This window comes from Diadema antillarum, unplaced genomic scaffold, assembly GCF_040938485.1.
Source record: "Diadema antillarum isolate AM-2024a unplaced genomic scaffold, OU_Dant_1.0 seq00000182_RagTag, whole genome shotgun sequence".
NCBI classification, from domain to species: domain Eukaryota; kingdom Metazoa; phylum Echinodermata; class Echinoidea; order Diadematoida; family Diadematidae; genus Diadema; species Diadema antillarum.
In genome coordinates, this window is record NW_027271249.1 from 370799 (window position 1) to 392770 (window position 21972).

Here is a 21972-nt window from a genome sequence, read left to right on the forward strand (position 1 = left end):
CAAAAAAGTGACCGAGGTGTGCGTCACTTTCAACGTGTTGTCCGTCAAAAAAGTGACTGTGGTGTCCGTCAAAAACCCTGTGTGGTCAGTCAAAAAATGACCATGACGCACCCATGTCCGGGGGTAGTGGGGTGCGTCATTACATTGACAAGTGCATAAGAAGCACATAACTATGCATGCACCCTGGCATGTGCCATTACCACAGACTGCATGATGCGCAGAGAAGACAACGAAGGCGACGTTACCTTGCAACACCTACGCGCTTTACTCTTGATGACAGCTCAACTTTGGCAATCTTCGTATCAATGCTAACGGTGATCGGCATTATCATCAACAGCGCCCTCTATACTACCGGGACTATGCGCCTTTAAAGGTCATGTTGTCGACCGTGCTTGCGCACGCACGCAATAGATCACTGCACTTCCAGCCATGCAGGCGCGCGCATAATTTACAGAGTGGTTAATGCGCCATTTTGAATTCTGCAACAACGAACCCCGACGGTCGGGGATTGCGCTAGAAAGTGCCATTTTTTTTGTTCCATAGACTAATTGCGAGAGCTCTCTATTGACCTGTGTACCTTCTGTAATATACATCTGTAAGCATACACTTTACGTGAGTAACATATAAATTTCTATAAGTAATGTATAAATTTTTATAAATTTTGTAGTTGGGTAATTCCGTGAAGTTGGGGCACAAAGTGTGACATTTTAGCATAACTCAATACTAATTATGCTATACATATATTGTTTATAGGCTTTACATTTGTATTGAGACCATACATTTTCCTGGAAATTTTGTGCCATTCAGACTCAATTTTGATGAAGTTATTAAAACGGTATGTAACGGTGTCCTGTAGCATTGTGACGTGTCCATGTAGCATCGTGATAGTTAAAATCTGGTCTTAAAAGACAAATTAATGCAATTAGCTTGACCAATATTTGATATAATATGCATAATTACTAGATTAGTCAGATAGCTAAATATCTAAACTCTCCTTTCCACAGTTTTACTTTTACAAGAAAATTACACAATGTGTCACTATGCTACGCGGTGTCCACCAAATGTCACAAAAAAGGACACCGCATAGCATCGTTATACATTTTGTAATTTTCTTTTAAAATCAAAACTGTGTACAGGAAATTTGAGATATTTAGCTATCTCATTCATATCTCGTAAATATGCATATATATTGCATCAAATTTTGGTCAAGCTAATTGCCATAATTTGTCTCTTAGGACCAAATTTTAAAATATCACGATGCTACATGGACACGTCACGATGCTACAGGACACTGCTACATTATTGTTTAATAAATTCATCAAAATTGAGTCTGAATGGCACAAAATTTCCAGGAAAATGTGTGGCCTCAATGCAAATGTAAAGCCTACAAACAATAAATGTATAGCATAATTAATATTGAGTTATGCTGAAATGTATTTTTTAAATATCACGATGCTACATGGACACTGCCCCAACTTCATGGAATTACCCAGTTGTGTTGTGGTTCCCTGATGTGATGACGAGGCTCCGCCTGTCTGACGCCGTGCTTCGCAAGGGTGTCGCATGGCGTCTGGTCGGGGTAGTAGTGATCCAAAAATTATGGATTTTTGAAGGATTTTGACCTTTTATGCAGATAATCAAAGGGTCTAACTCTATGGACTTCAGGAGTTCAAGCTGCATGTAGGCAGTGTGACCAGTGAAAAACACAGAATTGTGCTTGAAGCGGCCTGAAATTATGCTAAATTGCCATGAAATTATATCACATCTAGTCAAATAATTGTGGTGCCTCATCAGCTGACAAGCAAAAAAAAGAAAAGAAAACAAGGTCCTCACATTTCTTTTTGCTATACCTCTACAAATTATGGTGCCCGATTGGCTAACAAGCAAAAAACCAATAAAAATAAAGTTGAATTGTGGTGCCCAATCGCATTGTGGTGCCCAATTGTCCTCCCATTTTGACAAGCAAAAAAATATAAAAAAAGGTCCTCAACTTCTATGCTGCCAACTGAATTGTGGCTCTCAATTGCCAAAGCAAAGCAAAAAAACTGCAAAAACAAAACAAAAAACCACACACACACAAAAAAACCCCACGTCTTCACAACTTTTTAGAATAAATCAGATGAGAGATGTAGAACTCTAATGGTTAGATCAAAGATCTAGGATGTAGGAATAGGATCAAGATCTTGTCTAGAATTCTCTATCTACTCTAGATTCTAGTCTTGTCTAACTATTTAGTATTGTTAGATTAGATCAATTATATCTAACTTTATGTTATTGAGGTAAATTGACACTGAAGTCTACTGTGTACTGACATTGCTAGACTGTCTTGACTGGTGCTTATGTGTGTTGGTGTGTGTGTTTGTGTGACTGGAAATCTAACATGAATGTACATGTATTGTTTTAATAGCCACATTAATCAGCACAGACGGATTATCTAAGATAGGGGTATACAATGCAGACAGAGCCTTTGTACAGTGTACAGTATGTCCCCCCCCCCCCCCCCCAAAAAAAAAAAAAAACAAACAAACAAACAAACAAAACAAAACAAAACCAAAAAAACCCCCCAAAAAACCAAAAAAAACCCCAAAAAAACCAAAAAAAAAAACCAAAAAAAACCAAAAAAAAACCAAAAAAAAACCAAAACAAAAACCAAAACAAAAAAAACACAAAAAAAAACACAAAAAAAAACCCCAACCCCCCCCCCCCCCAAAAAAAAAACACAATCAGATTTTTGCATTGATAACTGCCAATATGATTAAACCATCTAAATGCTACTTCAGGGTCTTAAAATACAACATCTTAGCTACATGTATATTACCGTATGCAGACAACCCCATTCGGTCACAAAGGAATGTGGATCATTGTAATGCATGTCATGGGTCTGATTCATCCAAGTTAGGCACTTTTGATGCTCTTGGAAACTGCATATAACATGTGTGAACACAATGGGCAGAACTTGGAGGGAAGGGATTCCTGATATATGCTCTACAAAATTCCTCATAATTCTCTTTGACCACTAAAGCAAATCAGATGAGATTTTCTGTAAAATGTGGGTAATAAGTTATAGTGTCATACCCTGAAACTGTGTTTGAATTGATTCACTATTTTTAAAGTTTTATTGCTGAGTTCCTGTTGTAGTTTTTTTTTCTCTCTTTTTTTTTTTGACATACGGTACACTAGACCCTGGCCATATTTTGCAGTTTAACAGTGACTGTTCTTGTCCAGAACAGGAGGACTTCAGTTTATATTGGGTCCTGTTTTCTCCAGGTAGCTTGGTCCCAGGACAGACATGCACCTAAGGAGGTGGGTCTAGTGAGAGATCACATGATTATGTTCAACTACGTTTTTATGGCCATGCTCATTCTCCCTTTCTCTGTGAATTGTTCTCAATTTCACTGCTGTCTGCACTTCTTTCCCATAGGATTCCTGTCTTAAGGTGGAACAGGAAACTCCTGGATGGAGAGGGAAAACTGAATTGCCAGTGTCTCATCATCGCAGTGGGTCAGGTAGCAGCAGGTGAGTGAGCCACACATGATGATGATGAAAGAAAGATCAATCATTCAGAGGGGTGAAAGTTCAGATGTGAGTTTCTTCAATAATTTGTCTCCCTCTACAAATGAAATTTGTTAAGATTGCAAAGTAGTCTGCTGATCTGTGAATTAACAAACATGTCAGAAAAAAAAGAGACCAGTGGGACTCAACCTGTCATCTACTGCTTGCCGGGCAGCAACACTACCCCCAGGCTGTCCCTGGTTTCCGGCAGTGACACGGTGAACTTGGAACAAATACCCAAGCTCCGAAATTCCAACACTGTTATGTTTAGTAGTCCAAGGCGGACAAGGCATATTAAATGAAAGAAAGATGTTATTCAGAGGAGTGAAAGTTCACCTGCTCACACCTGTATGATGATGATGTTTGCTTCTAGACTTTCATTTTTGAGGAATTATGCATCAAACTTAAATGTTGTGAAATGATTGTGAATTTTGCGAGTCAATTTGATTTATTTTTTTTTCAAATATCAAATATTATCCCTCAGCTCTTGGTGTAATTGTGTTAAGACAACTCTTGATTCGTGAAATATGCATACAAAATTTATTCTGAAAGTGTATTATGACTGTTGTGTTCAAAGAGCAAGCTCATGAACACAAGTACATGTAACAGCGGTACATCAGGTGTTTGCTATAGGGAGGGGAGGGGTCATAGAGGAAGGTTTGAACATTCTTTTGAGTCAAGTTTTAAAAGTTTATTCAATTGTGATTATGAACTGAATTTTCTAGATGTCAGAAGTATTGTGATGTTGGATAACTGAAAGGTGAGTGTGTTTTCTTATGTGTTGTTACTCTCTTTCCGAAATATAATTGACAAATGCGCAAGTGAGTACCCTGTCCCTATCATGAGCATGATTTAAAGACAGTGCTTATGTTTCATCCAGGTTGAGAGCACTTTATTGTTAATGTCTTCTGACCCAGTCCATATCTGATCTTGCCTCTCTGCTCTATCCCATTTCCTTGATTGTATCCAGCATTTGTAGACAGTCTGTTCTGTTCGGATGAAAGGGAGATACTATGCAGCGTGTGCTGTGGGGGCAGCAGCACTCTCCTGAGCAGCTGGAGTCAAACAGCGCCCTCAGACTCTTCCTGCTTCGTCTGGCGGTAAGATGAAGGACAAACAATACCTTACATAAAGAAGAAAAGTCGTAAAAATGAAAAAAAAAAGAGAGCCAACCAAAAAACTGTCAGTTAGGAGTACCAAGCGTATTCTGTTCTATTCTCAATCTGTACCTTTAAATATACTATTTCAACATTCTTAGCATCAGGTTTGTTGATATTAACCTGTTGAGAACGAGTCTCGAGTATACTCGGGCAGGTGTCTATGGAAAATGCGTGTTGTAGCAAAATCCAACCGTCCTCAACGGGTTAAGTCATGCCTAATGTGCCCACAAAAATGAAGTTTGCCTAAGGTATACTAGTGGGTAGTTATGAATTTGTCCTCGGTGCTCTCTTTAAAGAAAGAGTAATATGCTGTAATACTATCTGCCTGAAATCTAAACTTTCCAGTAGGAGAAAAGGATGAATTGGTATAAAAACATGATGCATACAATCTGGGCCAACGTTGAATTTTTGTGGGCAGAACTATTTCAAACTGTGCTATGTATATGGAATCGGCAAGTTGTGACTGGTAAATTGAGTTTTAGAGGATAGCACCAATGTTGGGGAATATTGTGGTGCTCCAATTGCCAAGAATTAGGAAAAGAACCACCTTGGCAGCATTGATGAAAGTAGCGATGATAAATTGTGGTAGTTATGTATTGCAGACAGTGCAGTTTTTATGCCTCTGCCATGAAGTGTCGCCGGAGGCATTATGTTTTCGGGCTGTCCGTCCTTCCGTCCTTCCGTCCGTCCTTCCATTCGTAATCGATTTTGTGGACAGCGTAACTAAAAAAACGTTTGAGGTATCCTAATAAAACTTGGCTTGTGTACATTATGTATGAGTGGGCGAAGTTGTGTTTATCAACTTTTGGAGGCACATGCTCAAGGTCAAAGGTCAAAAGGTCAAGGTCAAATGCTCAAAATTTCACTTTTTCCCCCATGTCCGTGCAATACCTATATATTTTCTTGAAACTTAGTGAATACATGTACTACCAAATGAAGATTCTCTAGACAGAGTTTTGAGTCAAGAGGTCAAAGTTCAAAGGTCGAAGGTCAAGTGAAAATGTTAAAATTACATTTTTTTTTTCTCCATATCTTGGAAGTGGTTCAAGGTATCTTCATGGAACTTATAAGTTATATGCATGTACTGACTGGAAGTGATTATGTAGGGAATTTGGGGGTCATGGGGTCAAAGGTCATGGTTAATTCCTTAAAGTTTTACTTTTTCCCCTCATATCTATGTAATGCCTGCAGGATTTTTCTTGAAACTTAGTGTATACATGTATTACACAATAGAGATTCACTGGGAAGTCTTTCACTAAAAAGGTCAAAGGTCAAAATGTCAAAGGTCATGTGAAAGTGGTAAATTTCACTTCTTCCTCCATATCTCGAAAGTGCCTCAAGGTACCATCATGAAACTTAGTACATATTTATGCATGTTCTGCCTGGCAGTAATTTTATTGGGATATTAGGGTCAAAGGTCAAGGGTCAAAGGCCAGGTTAAAATGCTAACAATTTACTATTTAATACTGAAATTATGCTCTTTCTCTATCCCTTGAAAATTACTCAATGCATATAAAACTTATCAAGACTCAAAAGTCAAGTAAAATTCCTCAAATCATCCAATTAAACTTAGTTCAAGGAAAGTGAACATTCAACACATTTGTGACAATCATGTCATTTTAATATCTTGCTAATTATTTTAAACTGTCATCACACATTGTCAAGACGTCCTATAGACCTATTAGGAGAATCATGCATTATAGCGGAAGCATACCAGTCGCCATAGCGACATTTCTAGGTTTTTTTTTCTTTATAAAGAGAAAATCCACCCCAAAAAATTATTAACTTCTAAAAGAAAGACAAAAAAATACAGAAGAGAATGTTTCAAAAAGGACAGTAATCAGACAAGAAATAAGGAAGATATGACATTTTGCAATTTCACATTTTTTCGGAAAACAATTCTTGATAAGTGCTTATGAATATTCAAATTTAAGTGACGATGATGTCATGCCCTCACAAGTTTTCTTGCATTTTCAATATGAAATAAAAAAACAATTTGAAATAAATGCATTATTCTCATACTAAAATATATAAGAGGTAATATTTGTTCTTTTCTATTTTGTGTAGTTTTAAGACAATTTTTATATTCATCAGCTGAAATTGTATGAGATTTTTGTCATTTCTGTATAATGTAATTGAAATGAATAGGAAAGTGTGAGAACACGACATCGTCAACTTGATGATTTGAATATCCATAGCGCCCGGTCAAGATGTGATTTCCGGAAAATTGTGAAATTTCAGAATGTCATAACTTCCTTATTATCCGATTTCGATCATTTTTGCACCGTTCTGCAGGGAAAATTTTTCTCTTTCTTATGAAATTGACAGAATTTTGGAGTGGATTTCTTCTTAAATTTGGCTTTAACTGTTTTATGATTTTCACAGACGCAAGGGGAGGCCAGAGGTAGCCCTGTGTCAGTGCAGAGAAAAGGTGTCAAGTGAGCAGTCCTTCTCTTGGGTCGATCAGGTAGGGATCAACAGATCTTGCATTCATGTTCAGGTTTATAACATTTTAAAGATAATATGTGACCCTGCACCTCAAAACAAACAAAAAGTCGCCAGACGTGAATTTTTAATTTAAGACCATATTCTGAAAGAGCAGACTTTAAGCTTTAAAATGATGTATAACTCAAATCAAATGGACTCTCCTATTAACCTACATGTATCTAAATATTGGAAAGAAAGCACAAACTCAGGAAAAGTGTGAATTGAGAAAAGAGGCTCTGAAGTACAGTGTCTATTCAAGCGCTTAATCTTTACCAAACCGTGCTGGCTGTGTGATGAATGGGACAAAAAACAGGAAGTAAACCACCAGAGTAACAACAATGAAGGGATTATCAGATTAAACTGAAATTAAGCATGCCTCATTAACACATTCTGGCCATAATTAATGCCAACTTTCAAAGCAGTAGCAGTATCCTTTTAAAAGTTATTAGAGTTGAAAGTGAAGAGTGTGGACAAGGTTTTTCAGAAATAAAAAAGGGATTCTAAAGACACACCTAATCACACTATTCTACCAAAAATGTTCGAAAAAAACACACTTTCCTGCCCGTTTTATGATACCAAATTTTAGCATAATGTAAAAGAAGACCCGCTCTTTCAGAAAATATGAAAAAGTCAAGTTCGGCTAGGTTGACTCATTTCACTTATTTTCAGTCCTCACGCAAAATCAGTGTGTGCGACTTTGTGTTCGTTTTGAGATGCACGGTCACATATAAAGTTTTGGTACCTCCAAAGTTTCCCTGAGTTCTTTGTCTTAGTTTGTGTTTCAGGTTAAAGTACCTTTCATATAACTAACACTGTGAGACTTACTCACCCCAAAGTGCTCTCATGTCTTTTGTAATAGTAATCATGCATAATGGTTTCGTACAATATGTGTATATTGATTGTCGCGGTACCGCGTCGAGTCAAACTAACGGCTCGTTCGAATTTTTCAGAGCCCGCTCTCCTGCTCTGGTACGAAACCATTATTGCATGATTACTAAGACATGAGAGCACTTTGGGGCGAGTAAGTCTCACAGTGTTAGTTATATGAAAGGTACTTTAACCTGAAACACAAACTAAGACAAGGAAACTCAGGGAAACTTTTGAGGTACCAAAACTTTATATTATCTTTAACCCTTTGCATGCCCAAGCACTTAGATTAGCTTGTCAAGCGTCAGCATTCCATAATCATTTCAAATTTGATGTTCAACTTGTAGGCCCGAATTCACGAAGGGGGTACAATTGCAACCATGGTTTAAACCGTGGACAAAGACCGTAGTTTTGTATGGGGCGCCAAGTGTCGAATGGCCTATTTCGTTAATATGAAATCAGTCAGTTCTGCAGGGAAATTACCATTTCGTAATGGTAATTACGAAATGGTAATTTTGTCGACGTAATGTCTGATTTCATTAAAAAAAAAAGGCCATGCGACACTTGGCGCCCCATAAAAAACTACGGTCTTTGTCCATGGTTTAAACCATGGTTTCAATTGTACCACCTTCGTGAATTTGGGCCATAGTGTTGCAGATTAGCAGGTCTAATTTGGGTGAAGCAATGTACACTGTATACTGTACAGTGTATACGCCGAATATTTCGCGAGGTTTTTATTTTCGCGAATTTTGCGAGTCAGGTGCTATTCGCGAAATTAAAGACATGCGAAAATATTGACTCTGACCCCGATGTGAATGCTACGTATGCGTGTACATTTTTCCGTTCAGTACCGGACTCCACGCTTGCGAATTTAACCACTCGCGAAATCGTCGGGAATTCCCGATTCGCGAAAATTTAGACTCGCGAAATATATGGCGTATACAGTACTCTGTCCAACCGGGGCCCCATTTTATAAAAGTTGATATGACAGCAACTCTTGCTGGAATAGCAACTTCCCATAGCAACAGTCTATCAGGATTTTTGTCATTACCGTAACAATTGCCATTCCAGCAAGAGCTGCTGTCATTGCCATGGTGACACAAAAGAGATTAGGGGGATTAGTCAGTCTCTATTCGTTAATGATACCATATGCCAAAGGAATACACGTAATCACACTAATGTGTGTGCCTAATAGCAAATAAAGCTCTGCAAGGGTTAATGATTGTTGGCTGTGTCTGTGTACATGTAAGAAGAGGGTATGATAGAAACCATGACAATCTTTAGCATATTTGCTGCCTCCGTCTTTCAGGATAATGCACTAAGAATGTTCTTTTATTTCAATTGTCACAAACATACAACATTTAGTTTAATATGTAGGTATTGGAGAAATGGATGTTTACATAATTAATGCTTCCAATCTATCATGCTATTTGAAGTACATTTTGGTGGGCTTGCTGCAGCCCTCAATGAAATGAGCACCCAATATCAGGTGCTTTGTAAGCTACAAAAGCAAAACTGTTGAAACATACAAGTACCCTAATATTATTTCTTGTTAAAATTTGTTTTCTTTGTCTTATTTTCCAGCTGTTTTCAACAATCAAACCCAGCACAGTCATAATCCTCGATAGTCAGAATGTTAGCCGGCTGAAGTCTGGGTCAGAATTCCTGACCAGCGGAGATCTCTTCCCACTGTATGCCCTGCGGTCATCTGCCCTCACATCCCAGCCATGCTGCCCCTTCCTAGAGCCACCCAACACTATAGGGGGACTCAGTGCTGAGGGTAAGTGTGCTTAATTTTTCCTCCAGTTGACATCCATACTGCTTTGGGGAAAGACAGACTGGGGACAATTCTTGGTATCGGCATTAAATGTAAGTGCCATGCGCAGAGCAACGTTTTAGATGCAATATGGGATAGCTTTAACAGGGGACAAGCTTGCCCCAGTTTGGCTGCATTTGTGACCGTGCATCACAAAACGAACAAAAAGTTGCACCCCTTGATTTTATGTGAGGACTCAAAAAAGGTGGCACCAGTCAGCCAAGTCAGTCTTGAGTTTAAATATTATTGGAAAGAATTATTCTTCTTCTACATTATCCTCAACCCTAAAAAGACTGGGCTATTTTGGTAGCTCGAAAAACTGCGGGGGGGCCTAAAGGGCCCCCCCTTAAGATCTTGGTCGTGGATCGCGCGATCGTCACGGAAATTTGCACAATGGTAGTGTGCAATGTAATCTACAAGATCGTATATTTAAATTTTCCAAAATAGTGTTTCTTTATTTTATTTTGATTAATTATGCTAATTTATGCGAGAAATCAGACTCATTGATCTAAATCAGTAAATAAATCTCCAAAAGTGCTCATTTTTGGTCTAATTATTCTTTGTGGCATTCTTAGCAAATGTACTTGAAAAAAAAATTTGGTGTCAAAATTGATTTCTTATTTATTTTATTGTTTTATGAATTTCTTATGTATTTCCTTGTTTTTTCGACCTTTTGTTTTTGTTGTTTTTTTTAACAAAATTTGTGGCAGACACTTTTTTAAGCATAATACTCCTAAAACAAATTAACTTTAGCCATTGAGAGTAAAAATTAGCATAATATAAACCATGTGAAAAAACTCAATTTGCTTTGACTTTGTACACAAAATCACATTTTTGAGCCATTTTCAGTCTCCCGTGCATGTACAAAAAGTTATGTAACTTAGCAAATGTACTTGAAAAAAAAAATCGGTATCAAAATTGATTTCTTATTTATTTTATTGTTTTATGAATTTCTTATGTATTTCCTTGTTTTTTGACCTTTTGTTTTTGTTGTTTTTTTAAAACAAAATTTGTGGCAGACACTTTTTGAAGCATAATACTCCTAAAACAAATTAATTTTAGCCATTGAGAGTAAAAATAAGCATAATATAAACCATGTGAAAAAACTCAATTTGCATTGACTTTGTACACAAAATCACATTTTTGAGCCATTTTCGGTCTCACGTGCATGTACAAAAAGTTATGTAACTTCAGAACCGTACCCCTGGGCGTCACAAATTTGGTGTCAAAATGGGCTGTGTGGGGGAAACTCGAAAGAAAAAAGTCATTGAGCATCGCGGCGAGAGCATTGCGTGTTGCAGAGTAATCGCGCGAAATGTCGAGGGGGAGAATGAATGGGAAAGTGTGTTTTTAGCAGTTTTTCTACAACCTTTTTTTTTTTTTTAGAGTAGTGTGATGAGGTACACTTATGTCTTCTAGAGGTCTCATTTCATATCCTTTGCGAACTCTTTACTTTCAACTCTAATAACTTTTGAAAGGATAATGCTAACTGCTTTGACAGTTGGCATTAATCATGAACAGAGTGTGTTAATACAGCATGCTCAATTTCAGCTTAATCTGATAATGCCTTCATTGATGTTGCTCCAGTGGTTTACATCCTGTTTTTTTTTTGTCCCATTCATACCACAGCTAGCAGTGAGGTAAAGATTGCAATTTATTTAAGCGCTTGAATAAGCCCTGTACTTCACTGCCTCTTTTCTCAGTTCACACTTTCTAGAGTGTGTGCTTTATTGTCATTATTTTGATAGGTTAGGAGAGTCCATTTGAATTGAGTTATATACCATTTTAAAGCTTTATAGAGTCTGCTCTTTAAGAATCTGCCCTTAACTAAAAGTCATGTCTCGCAACCTTTTGTTGGTTTTGTGATGCAGGGTCACATATGCACTCATCAGGTCATGTTCAGTCTTTATCCAGGGGTATTTTTTGTTGAAGATTTCTTTGCTTTCCATCATGTGACCAGCACTTTGAAGCCTTGCAGTACTGAACCATGACTCTGTTGACTGCAAATCATTAAATTTCTTTTAAATTTGAAACTCTTCTTTAGTTGAATTCTAAACAAAGAAAAAAGCAGCAATGAAAGAAAAGCAGACAAAAATTGCATTGAATCACATGGGAACTAAGACACGCACAAGACAGCCAGAAGCGACAATGGCATCAAGGAATCCCGTAGTGCATCTGTGACAGGGCTTTGTAGCGTGCGCAAAAGTTTTCCGTGCATTGACGATACCACGAATTATAATGGCAGTATATCTCACTTTCAAACCTTCAAATGTCTTAAACAGAGCCTTGATCTTTATCAAAATCAGAAAGTCATCAGTTGACAAACAGTGTACACACAAAATGAGCACCAAGAGTGTCAGTGCTCTTCTTTATCGTTTTGTAGCTTCAAAGTTTTATAAGAGTTTTGAGGCAAGAAACATGACTATTCTAAACATGACTATTCTAAAAGCTAAATTCTTTTGGAGTAATGCTTCTGATATCTTTGCACCCTCCACCTGCCCTCCGTGTATATGAATGGCCTAGGCCTTTGTGCTGAGAAGCCTGCTAAACGTACATAGCTGGGTTGGCAAGATTACTGTAAAAGTGGATATTTTCGCGCGAGTAATTTTTCGCGCTTGGCCGGGTAAGAAGAGTTTCGCGTGTTTTTAATTCCGCAGAATAAAGACATCACGCACAGGAACATATGGCAAGCAAAAATATTCGCGTGCTTTAATTTTCGCGCTAGTTTTTGGTTGCACGAAATGCGCGAAAATTTCAACACCGCGAAAATTTCCACTTTTACAGTATGCCATTAGACAGCAGTTGGCAGGTCGAGTGGACCAGTAAAGCCATAGCGTTTGAGGCAACTTGAACACCCTTCTCATTCTCAGCCGACAATATCATGCACTATTTCAAGCCACTAGATTCCTCAGGGGCAGCAATAGCACTGTGTGTGTGTGTGTGTTTTGTTTGTTTGCTTGTTTTGCCCCTACTATTACAAAAAACAAATGCTATCACCCATCAGAATCTGTGTTTTCAACTAGATTATCTCAGTGCAGGGCATATACATGTATGTGACCGTGCACCTCAAAACGAACATAAAGTCGCACACACTGATTTTGCGTGAGGACTGAAAATAAGTGAAATGGGTCAACCTAGCCGAACTTGACTTTTTCATATTTTCTGATAGAGCGGGTCTTCTTTATTATACATTATGCTAAAATTTGGTATCATAAAACGGGCAGGAAACTGTGTTTTTTTAGCAGTTTATCTCGAACATTTTTGGTAGAATAGTGTGATTAGGTGTGTCTTTAGAATCCCTTTTTCATTTCTGAAAAACCTTGTCCACACTCTTCTGTTTTCAACTCTAATAACTTTTGAACAGGAAGTGCTACTGCTTTGAAAGTCGGCATTGATTATGGACAGAATGTGTTAATGAGGCATGCTTAATTTCAGTTTAATTTGATAATCTCTTCATTGTTGTTACTCTGGTGGTTTACTTCCTGTTATTTGTCCCATTCATCGCACATCCAGCACGGTTTGGTAAAGATTAAGCGCTTGAATAGACACTGTACTTCAGAGCCTCTTTTCTCAGTTCACACTTTTCCTGAGTTTGTGCTTTCTTTCCAATATTTAGATAGGTTAGGAGAGTCCATTTGATTTGAGTTATACATCATTTTAAAGCTTAAAATCTGCTCTTTCAGAATATGGTCTTAACTAAAAATTCATGTCCCACGACTTTTTGTTTGTTTTGAGGTACAGGGTCACATATAAACTACTTTGTACAGTTGTATATATTCACACAAGTTCAGCTGGTCATCTTGCTTCAGTCACTGAAATTGTCCATCATATTGTCACAAGTACAATGTATGTAATGAGTTTGAGTATAATATGAAGTACAGATATATGGACTCGATATCAAAGAATGTTCTAAAGCTTAAACCTAACTAGGCCGGGGGGACCTCAGAGGCCCCCCTCGACATTCGGCGTGATGAATCGTAGTCGCGATGTTTCATGACTTTTTCTTTTGGGTCTCCCGCATCATTTGACACAAAATTTGCGATGCCCGGGCATGCGGTTCCAAAGTTACGCATAAATATGTACATGCATGTCAGACCCAAAATTGCTCAAAAACATGAATTCTTGTACAATTTCAATGCAAACTGTGCTTACAGTCAAATTTTGTAAAAACATGATTATTTTGGGGTTTTAAAGATTAAAATCAATGAAAAACACATTTTCATGTTCGGAACAATGGGGCGGACAAATTTCATTGCAAAAACAATAAAAAACAAAAAGTCAAAAAAACAAAGAAATGCATAAGAAATTAAAAAAAAACAATGGCAAAGTCTTTTTTCATCTACATTTGCTAAGGACACAAGAAAGAATACTTACACAAAAAATTTGCCTGTTGAGATTTATTTAGTGATTTATACCAAATGTGACACTGCATCTCAAAACCAACGTCGCCAGACATGGATTTTTAGTTGAAGGCAGATTCTGAAAGAGCAGACTCTAAGCTTTAAAATGATGTATAACTCAATTCAAATGGACTCCCCTAACCTACCTACAAATACTGGAAAGAAAGCACACACTCTGGAAAAGTGTGAACTGAGAAAAGAGGCTCTGAAGTACAAGGTCTATTCAAGCGCTTAATCTTTCACCAAGCAGTGCTAGCTGTGTGATGAAAGGGACAAAACACAGGATGTCAACCACTGGAGCAACAACAATGAAGGGATTATCAGATTAAGCTGAAATTGAGCATGTTCTATCAAAACATTCTGTCCATGATTAATGCCAACTAACAAAGCAGTAGCATTATCCTTTCAAAAGTTATTAGACTCGAAAAGTGAAGAATGTACAAAGGATTTCAAGAAATGAAAAGGGGCCTCTAATACATACCTGATCATTCCATATTCTCCCCCAAAAAGGGTTGTATAAAAACTGCTGAGAACACACTTTCCCATTCGTGTTATGATCCCAAACTAAAGAATAATGTAGAAGAAAGATAGCTCTTTCAGAAAAAATGAAAAACTCAAGATTGACATAGTTGACCCATTTCACCTGTTTTCAGTCCTCACGTAAAATCAAGGGGTGTGACTTTTTGTTTGTTTTGTGGTGCACGGTCACAAATAGTCTGATATTCATGCATCATTATGCATAAATTAGCATAATTTAGCATGAATGATAATTTTTTTGAAAAATCAACTTTACAGTTTTCTTAAATTACATCACAGGCAATGTGTGTGCTACATGTAATTTTCGTTGCGATCACGCTATCGACACCCCCCCCCCCCCCCCTCCCCCCAGCTCTATCATCTACCGGAATAGCCCGCCCTATTTAGGGTTAAGCACTGATATGCTGATAACATCCTGTGTAGAACATTCATTTCATTCAATGATTTTTATTTTACATTTAAAGTAAAACAGACGTCAGTGTTTCCATGTGACTTCAACCTACACATGTACAGCAGGTGAACTTAATAGTGAATGCCATCAGCACCTTCAAGGAAATCAAATATACAAAAATATGGTGTTGTTTTTATAATATTTCAGTGTTTACAAAAAATATATATATATATTATATGACACAGGAACGTTTTCTTTTTTTCCCCTTAGATTGTGAATGTTTGAAATACGAGTTCAAATGATTATTAAAGGTATTGTTTACCATTAGGAGCAGTGATTTTGATAAATTTTTGAGTTACCACATTTGATGCATATATGTAGGTCAGTGGTGTCACAAAACATCCTGCATATAAAAAAAAAAAAATCGTAATAAAGCCTAAGATATAAGGAGATATCACTGTTTTTCTCAAAAAACCGTAACCTCTATGGTATATTCTAGAAACGATGTTATTATAACTATTGTTCACATTTTGTTTAACTTCAACAATTCTTGACATTGATTATACCTGATTATCATTTTAACAGTTGTTTTTATTCCTAACTTTACATTTTGAAGCAACTAAAGCTGGGTTTTTGTTTCATCTGCAAATGGTAAACAATGCCTTGAAGCTACAGTATGCACTTGTGCACCGTACATATGTATTCTCAGAATACTATAAATACACTATCACCAAAAAAATGCACTTTGAATAAAACAAAGATGTCAAATTTTAATTGGAATTTGTTTGTGAGGCAATGCAATATTATGCAATTGAAACAAGCTATCATTTTCAGTCTTAAAAACAAGATTATCAGGAAGTATTCTTTTTCACTTTATATTTCCCCTGGGTAATGTTTTGTTTTTATGAATATCTGACCTCTTTAAAAATGAACCCTTCACAGAGGCCAAGAAGCATTCATTTATGCAAAATCATTTTTAGCTATAAATTCAAAGTTTTCACAGATTTTTTCATATCACTAGTATTAGTGAGGCTCAGAAGAATGCAATACATGTACACAACTCAAATCAATTGCTATCATTTTACACTTGTGTGTCATAAAACTGCACTGTGGATCAATTACAACTCGCTGGAAGTGTGATTTTTGGAATTTAGATTTTTACTTTTTGCTGTGCGAGATGCTATGTACATATACATCTTTTTTTATATATTTGTGATATGGGGCAAGCATTTCCTGTTGAATATTTGGTGTACAAAAAAGTAGCAAAGGTGTAGCAAGTGTAATACTGTAGTGATATGAGATTAAAAATAAAGCATTGGAAATGCCCTCCCCCCCCCCATCCCAAAACAAACAAACAAGCAAACAAACAAACAAACCAGCAACAACAAAATGGCAAAAAAAAAAAACAGGAAACAAAAACGAAACTAGAAAAGCACTCGTAGAGCGCAGACCTCCGGCAAGCAGCTCATTTCCACCCACATACACGCATGCTGAAAATTGCCCAATTCCCAATCTAATACAATTGTACATTGTACATGTACTAGTATGGACTTCTTCTCTTTACGTCATCAGTTTCCAACTACGCGGTGGCACCTCGCCTAAGCAGAGCACACGCTTTAGAGCGTGTATGCAAACCTCAAATACGTGCAGCTTGAACTTCCAGGTTCATTGACCCTATCTTCAAAAAGATAAAAAATCCTTCAAAAATGCTTCAAATTCCCAGACCGCTACCAAAATTGAACCATCTCTTCCTTGTGTCATTATCAACTTTTCCTGCAAGTTTCATTCAAATCCGTTCTACAACTTTTTGAGTTATTTTGCAAACAGACAAACCAATGCTAATGATCACTTAACCTCCTCCTTCCTTGGGGGAGGTAACAAAACAAACAAACAAGTAAACAGGAGGGCCTGGACTCGTCCCCTTAGTTAGCCAGACAAAGTTGCAGAAATTGCTGCCCAGAAAACCAGCGATAAACGTGGTGATTTGGTTTGAAAAAAAAAGGTCAAGATCTACATTCATTTGAAAATGCAAATGCATACTGATTTGGCTGTGGAAGTGAAAATGAATGATACTCATTCAAAAATTCAAAGCAATGTGCTTTTTTAAAAGAATAAAAATTCATTTGTTCTTTTAAACACAGAAATTCACAGTAATTTGACTATTTAAAAGGAAGGTGAGATTCAAATACTCATCCAAAAATTAAAAGAGATTGACTTGAAAAAAAGAAGTAATTTACATTAATTCATATTAGTAGAAAGTTTGGGTATCATGCATTTGTTATTATTTCCTCTGCTTGACCACATCTGAATTTCATGACTATTTTACCTAAAACTGGATTCTTTATACCTTTCTTTCATCCAAGCTATTTTCAATTCAGTTCAATTAACATTGTGGTTTGCTGTTGCAACAATATCAGTGAAATGTAGACTGTACAGATTTGTATGGAGTAAACACATGAAAGGCATCAATTGATATACTTCAGAGATTAATGTTCTCTTTCATAATAAAAAAAAAAAAACATGACAAAGAGATTGAACTTAAAGGGTGTGTACAATTCTGGTCGAGGTGAGGATTTAGCTATTGACGTTTTGCGAGATATTCAGAAACCACTCTATGAGATGTCAAAGAGCATGCAATTCTAAGGGGTATCAAAAGTTTATTTGATGAAAATCGGATTTGAAATGGCTGAGATATCCAAAAACAAGGTGAAACAAAAGAGATCCTAATAAAGGCGTGGCCTGTCGCCTTTTATTATTATCACTTTTTTGGATATCTCAGCTATTTGAAAACCAATTTTCATCAACTAAATGTTGAATCCTTCTTAAAATTACATGCTCTTTCATATTTCATAAGAGGTTTCTCATTTGGATCTCGGTTAGGAATGTTAAAAACCTGAATCCCCACCTCAACCAGTACTGTACAGTCCCTTTAGTCATCAGGAACATGCAGTGAGTCATATATAAAGGTCACTGTTATTCAAAACATTTGTTATTTAATGAATTATGATTATTGCATTAGTCAAGAAAACTGAAGAAGAATGTTATTAGTCAAATTTAATGGGATAGTTGGCAGTGGAGTCTGGGGGGGGGGGGGTGGGCAGCAGGAAGGAAGAGTGAAATCAAGATCATTGCTAAAGAGCTGACTGCTTTTCATCTCTAAATATGTTTTCTAATTTTCCACAGAGATAATGACTGATTTTTAGAATACATGCCTAGTCCTCACTCTGGAACTCTTAATTCTGCTCCACCTGAATGTCATATTTATTTCCTTCTTCTTCTTCTTCTTTTGCAATCATCTAGCCAGTTTGCAACAAACAGACATTTGTTTCCTGTTCTTGTAAGTGTGCAAAATTCTTGTCTGATATCTTGTCTCTTTCTTCTTTTCTTCAAGTTATATTTCTTTCATTCCCTTCAAAAGAGCCAGTTTCACCACAGGGAGAGGACATAAAGGGGTCGATAGCTTTTGCATATTTCTCCACATCATGTTGCGTATACGGTTTTTAATATAGTATTACAAGCAAGCAAATGACATACAAAACACACACACACACACACACACACACAGAAGAAATGTGCAATGGTTTTGATGTTCTGAAATGGCAGTCAGAGTGATTGCTGATGTTGCCCCTGGTAACAGGTCATGCATCTGCTCAAACTTGTCAGGTCACTCATTAGTGTTTGCCTCATGGCGAGTTCATCCATCGGTATAAGACCTATTGAGATCATAAATGTCACATACCATGGCACACCTACAGTATAAACATAATAAAAAAAGGCATTTATAAGCAAAGTGCTGATTCATGCAAATACATGTAGCTATGTATGATATGATTGCAAACAGAGTTCTCACAGTTTATTCTCTGATAGTAAAAGTTAACTTGTGATTGACTTCCATATGGCCCACATAGTCCAGAGTAACACACATTTATTTATTTTTTCCTTGGGGGGGGGGGGGGGGGGGGGAGGGGTTGTGGCTGACACCTGTAAATTTCACTTTGCCAGGAATATCACTGATTTCATCATTTTGACTGCCCAGGCAGCTCAAAACCTGCAAACAGTAGGCCAAAATGAATTTACCTTTTTCTACAGTGTACATAGTTTAATATGAGAAAGTTTCATAGGGTGAATATTTATCAACAAGCATGTTCTTTGATGGTGTGCAATAATCATTTTAAATTGCATTGCAATTTGCTTTTTGATAGTTTTCAGTGTTATAATGTAGGCCTACTATGTATTTATATCATGTCTCCTTTACCTCTATCTGTCTATCTCACTCTCACAATCAAATACACAAGTACTTGGGTATGTATAAGTGCTGTTAGCATAAGTGTTACTGTCAAACTAGAAGCGTTCACGTGCACTTTATTTTTGCAAAATTCTGAGAGCCAAGTAGATTCGTGAAATTATGATGCATGTAAAAATTCTTGTCTACACTACATGTGTATCGAATACCAGTGGCAATTCGCGAAAATTTCATGCTGTGAAAAATGCTGTCGGCTCCAATTCACGAAAATTTCATGCAGCAGACATTTGTAGCTTTTAGAGTACATTGAAGTGAGGAAAGGCAGGTGGTCATCCACAATCAACTATTACAGGGAGAACATTGGTACATGTATGCGCCAGCTGAGAAAGAGTGCAGATATTTAACTCGTTATGCACCATGGTGGAAACCCCCTGTGTGCCACATTATTCTGAGATACCACTGTAGTCATGCTTTGAGAAAACATTCTGTTTTTCCTAATCTATGTAACTTCTATAGAGTTCTGTTAAAGCTGGACCTGTAGTGAGCAAAATGCAAAGCTTTGCTTATGATGAAAATCGAATGACAAATCGATGATTCAGGTGTGAGTTTCTTCACTTTGTCTCCCTCTATAAATCAAATGTGTTAAGATCGCAACTGCTGATCTGTAAATATCGATCGATGATTGTGTTCCTTTGAAATGACCAGTAGCTACATTACTGTAAAGGCATGACTTCTGCAGACAAAACAGTGACAGAAACTTAAAATTTACACACAAATCTTTGATGGGGAACCCTGCTTGATGGTCAATCATCACATAAAATGCAAGCTAAATGTGAGACGAACGGAAGTGTGAGAAAAGCTTTCATTGTACACGTACTGCGGCATTTGGCAATTTGTTGATCGGTTTGGGCGGGTTTGTGGGATAAAGCAGAATCTGCGAAGTTGGCACGCTGTTGACTGAGTCGTACGTGCGAACGTGGCACATAGGGAGTTAAAGTGTCTTCAGCAATTACAACGTACTAACATTTCATATATGCCATCATTAACCCTGCCCCCACCCCCACATTCAGCACACGACCTACTCAGCGTCTGTTTTTGTCTCTGTCTGTCTGTCTGTTTGTCTGTCTCTGTCTCTTTGAGCCCCATCCATCATGAGTACAAATTCCCCTCTCATAGGGATTTTTGGCTATTTTAGCAGTGCTGCCACCTGTTTCATTTCATGAGGAGGGAGTTTACACCAGACATTGTGTGCCTTTATTCACTCACTGCTGGCGCAAGGTTTCCAAAGTACTTTCAGGGAAATGTGGACAGTTGATAATCGCAAAGCTGTTTTTATCATTGGGGTTAGTTACTAAACATGTTTCTGGAACGTAGAAAAAATGTGTGATTGTAAATTATGTATTTGAGCCTGAAATGCATTCTGTGGAGATTATAAACGCATTAAGTCATTAGAAACGTGTTAACAGCTCAGGCCTGCCCATACCAACTTCACAATCTCTGCTCCTTGGGTCAATCTGCACAATGGGTTCGCGCAGTTACAAGACCTTCCTCTCAACTTATGTTAGAGATAATAAACTAAACAACTCGAGAAATGCAATCCGGAAAAGCTTAAAGGGGATGGCTAGTAACTGATCAGTGGGAATGCTGGGGGATATTGATCCAATCCTTGTGGGATTCATTTAAGAGTACATTGTGTGAAAATTATTTGCTTCAGAATGGCCTCATATTCAAGTAATGTGCAGTTCAATGTTTCCAGATTAGCATGCCTGTACAGTGACAGGGCATTAAACTGCACATTACTTGAATATGAGACCGTTCTGAAGCAAATAGTTTTCACACAACAATAATGTTCTCTTAGATGAATCCCACAAGAATTGGAACAATCATCCCCCAGCATTCCCACTGATTCCCACTGATCAGTTACTAGCCATCCCCTTAGTGTAAGTGTCAAACACAATTTGATTGTGGGCACTGAAGCATGTTATAAACATGGGAAAAAAAGATTGCTCATTGGATGTTACATTTTAATCACGAAGATAGAGTTTTCTATCAGATTATCACTCCAAGATTATCACAGCTTCAGCCCTTCAATTTTCCATGATATTTTTATAATTTTATAATGATCTTGTGCCATTTTGGATACTGATGACCAGGAATCCAGCTTCATGTGACTATGTGTTAGGAATGTAAATGTTTTTACATTACTTGTCGATGACGATATGATAAAAAGCAATTATTTAACGGACAATGTTCCTCCTACAAACAAACCATCAAGAAAACAATACATAGACATGAATGAATGAATGAATGAATGAATGAATGAATACATGTAGGTGTATGAATAACAGTATGAATATCTTTATTAAATCAACAATTTACAATTGACTGTGGCAAAGTGGTTGGTTCTCAAACCAGAGTTTATTTCAGAGAGAAAAAAAAAAATGTTAAGACTGAGTTGAACCTCTTCACAGGGTCAGTTTTATAGCATGATATGACATTAATTAGCAGATTAAAGTTTG

The 21972-nt window shown here is 37.2% G+C and overlaps 1 protein-coding gene across 1 annotated transcript in view; it reads left to right on the forward strand.

Annotated features, from left to right (window-relative positions):
* Positions 1 to 21972, forward strand: part of LOC139728472 (proteasome assembly chaperone 1-like) — a 44987-nt gene that overhangs the window by 17500 nt on the left and 5515 nt on the right. Inside the window, exons 2-5 of the mRNA XM_071639411.1 lie at positions 3422 to 3516; positions 4523 to 4652; positions 7098 to 7179; positions 9651 to 9846. Of these exons, the coding sequence (XP_071495512.1) occupies positions 3422 to 3516; positions 4523 to 4652; positions 7098 to 7179; positions 9651 to 9846 (503 nt within the window). The remainder of the gene's footprint in view (positions 1 to 3421; positions 3517 to 4522; positions 4653 to 7097; positions 7180 to 9650; positions 9847 to 21972) is intronic.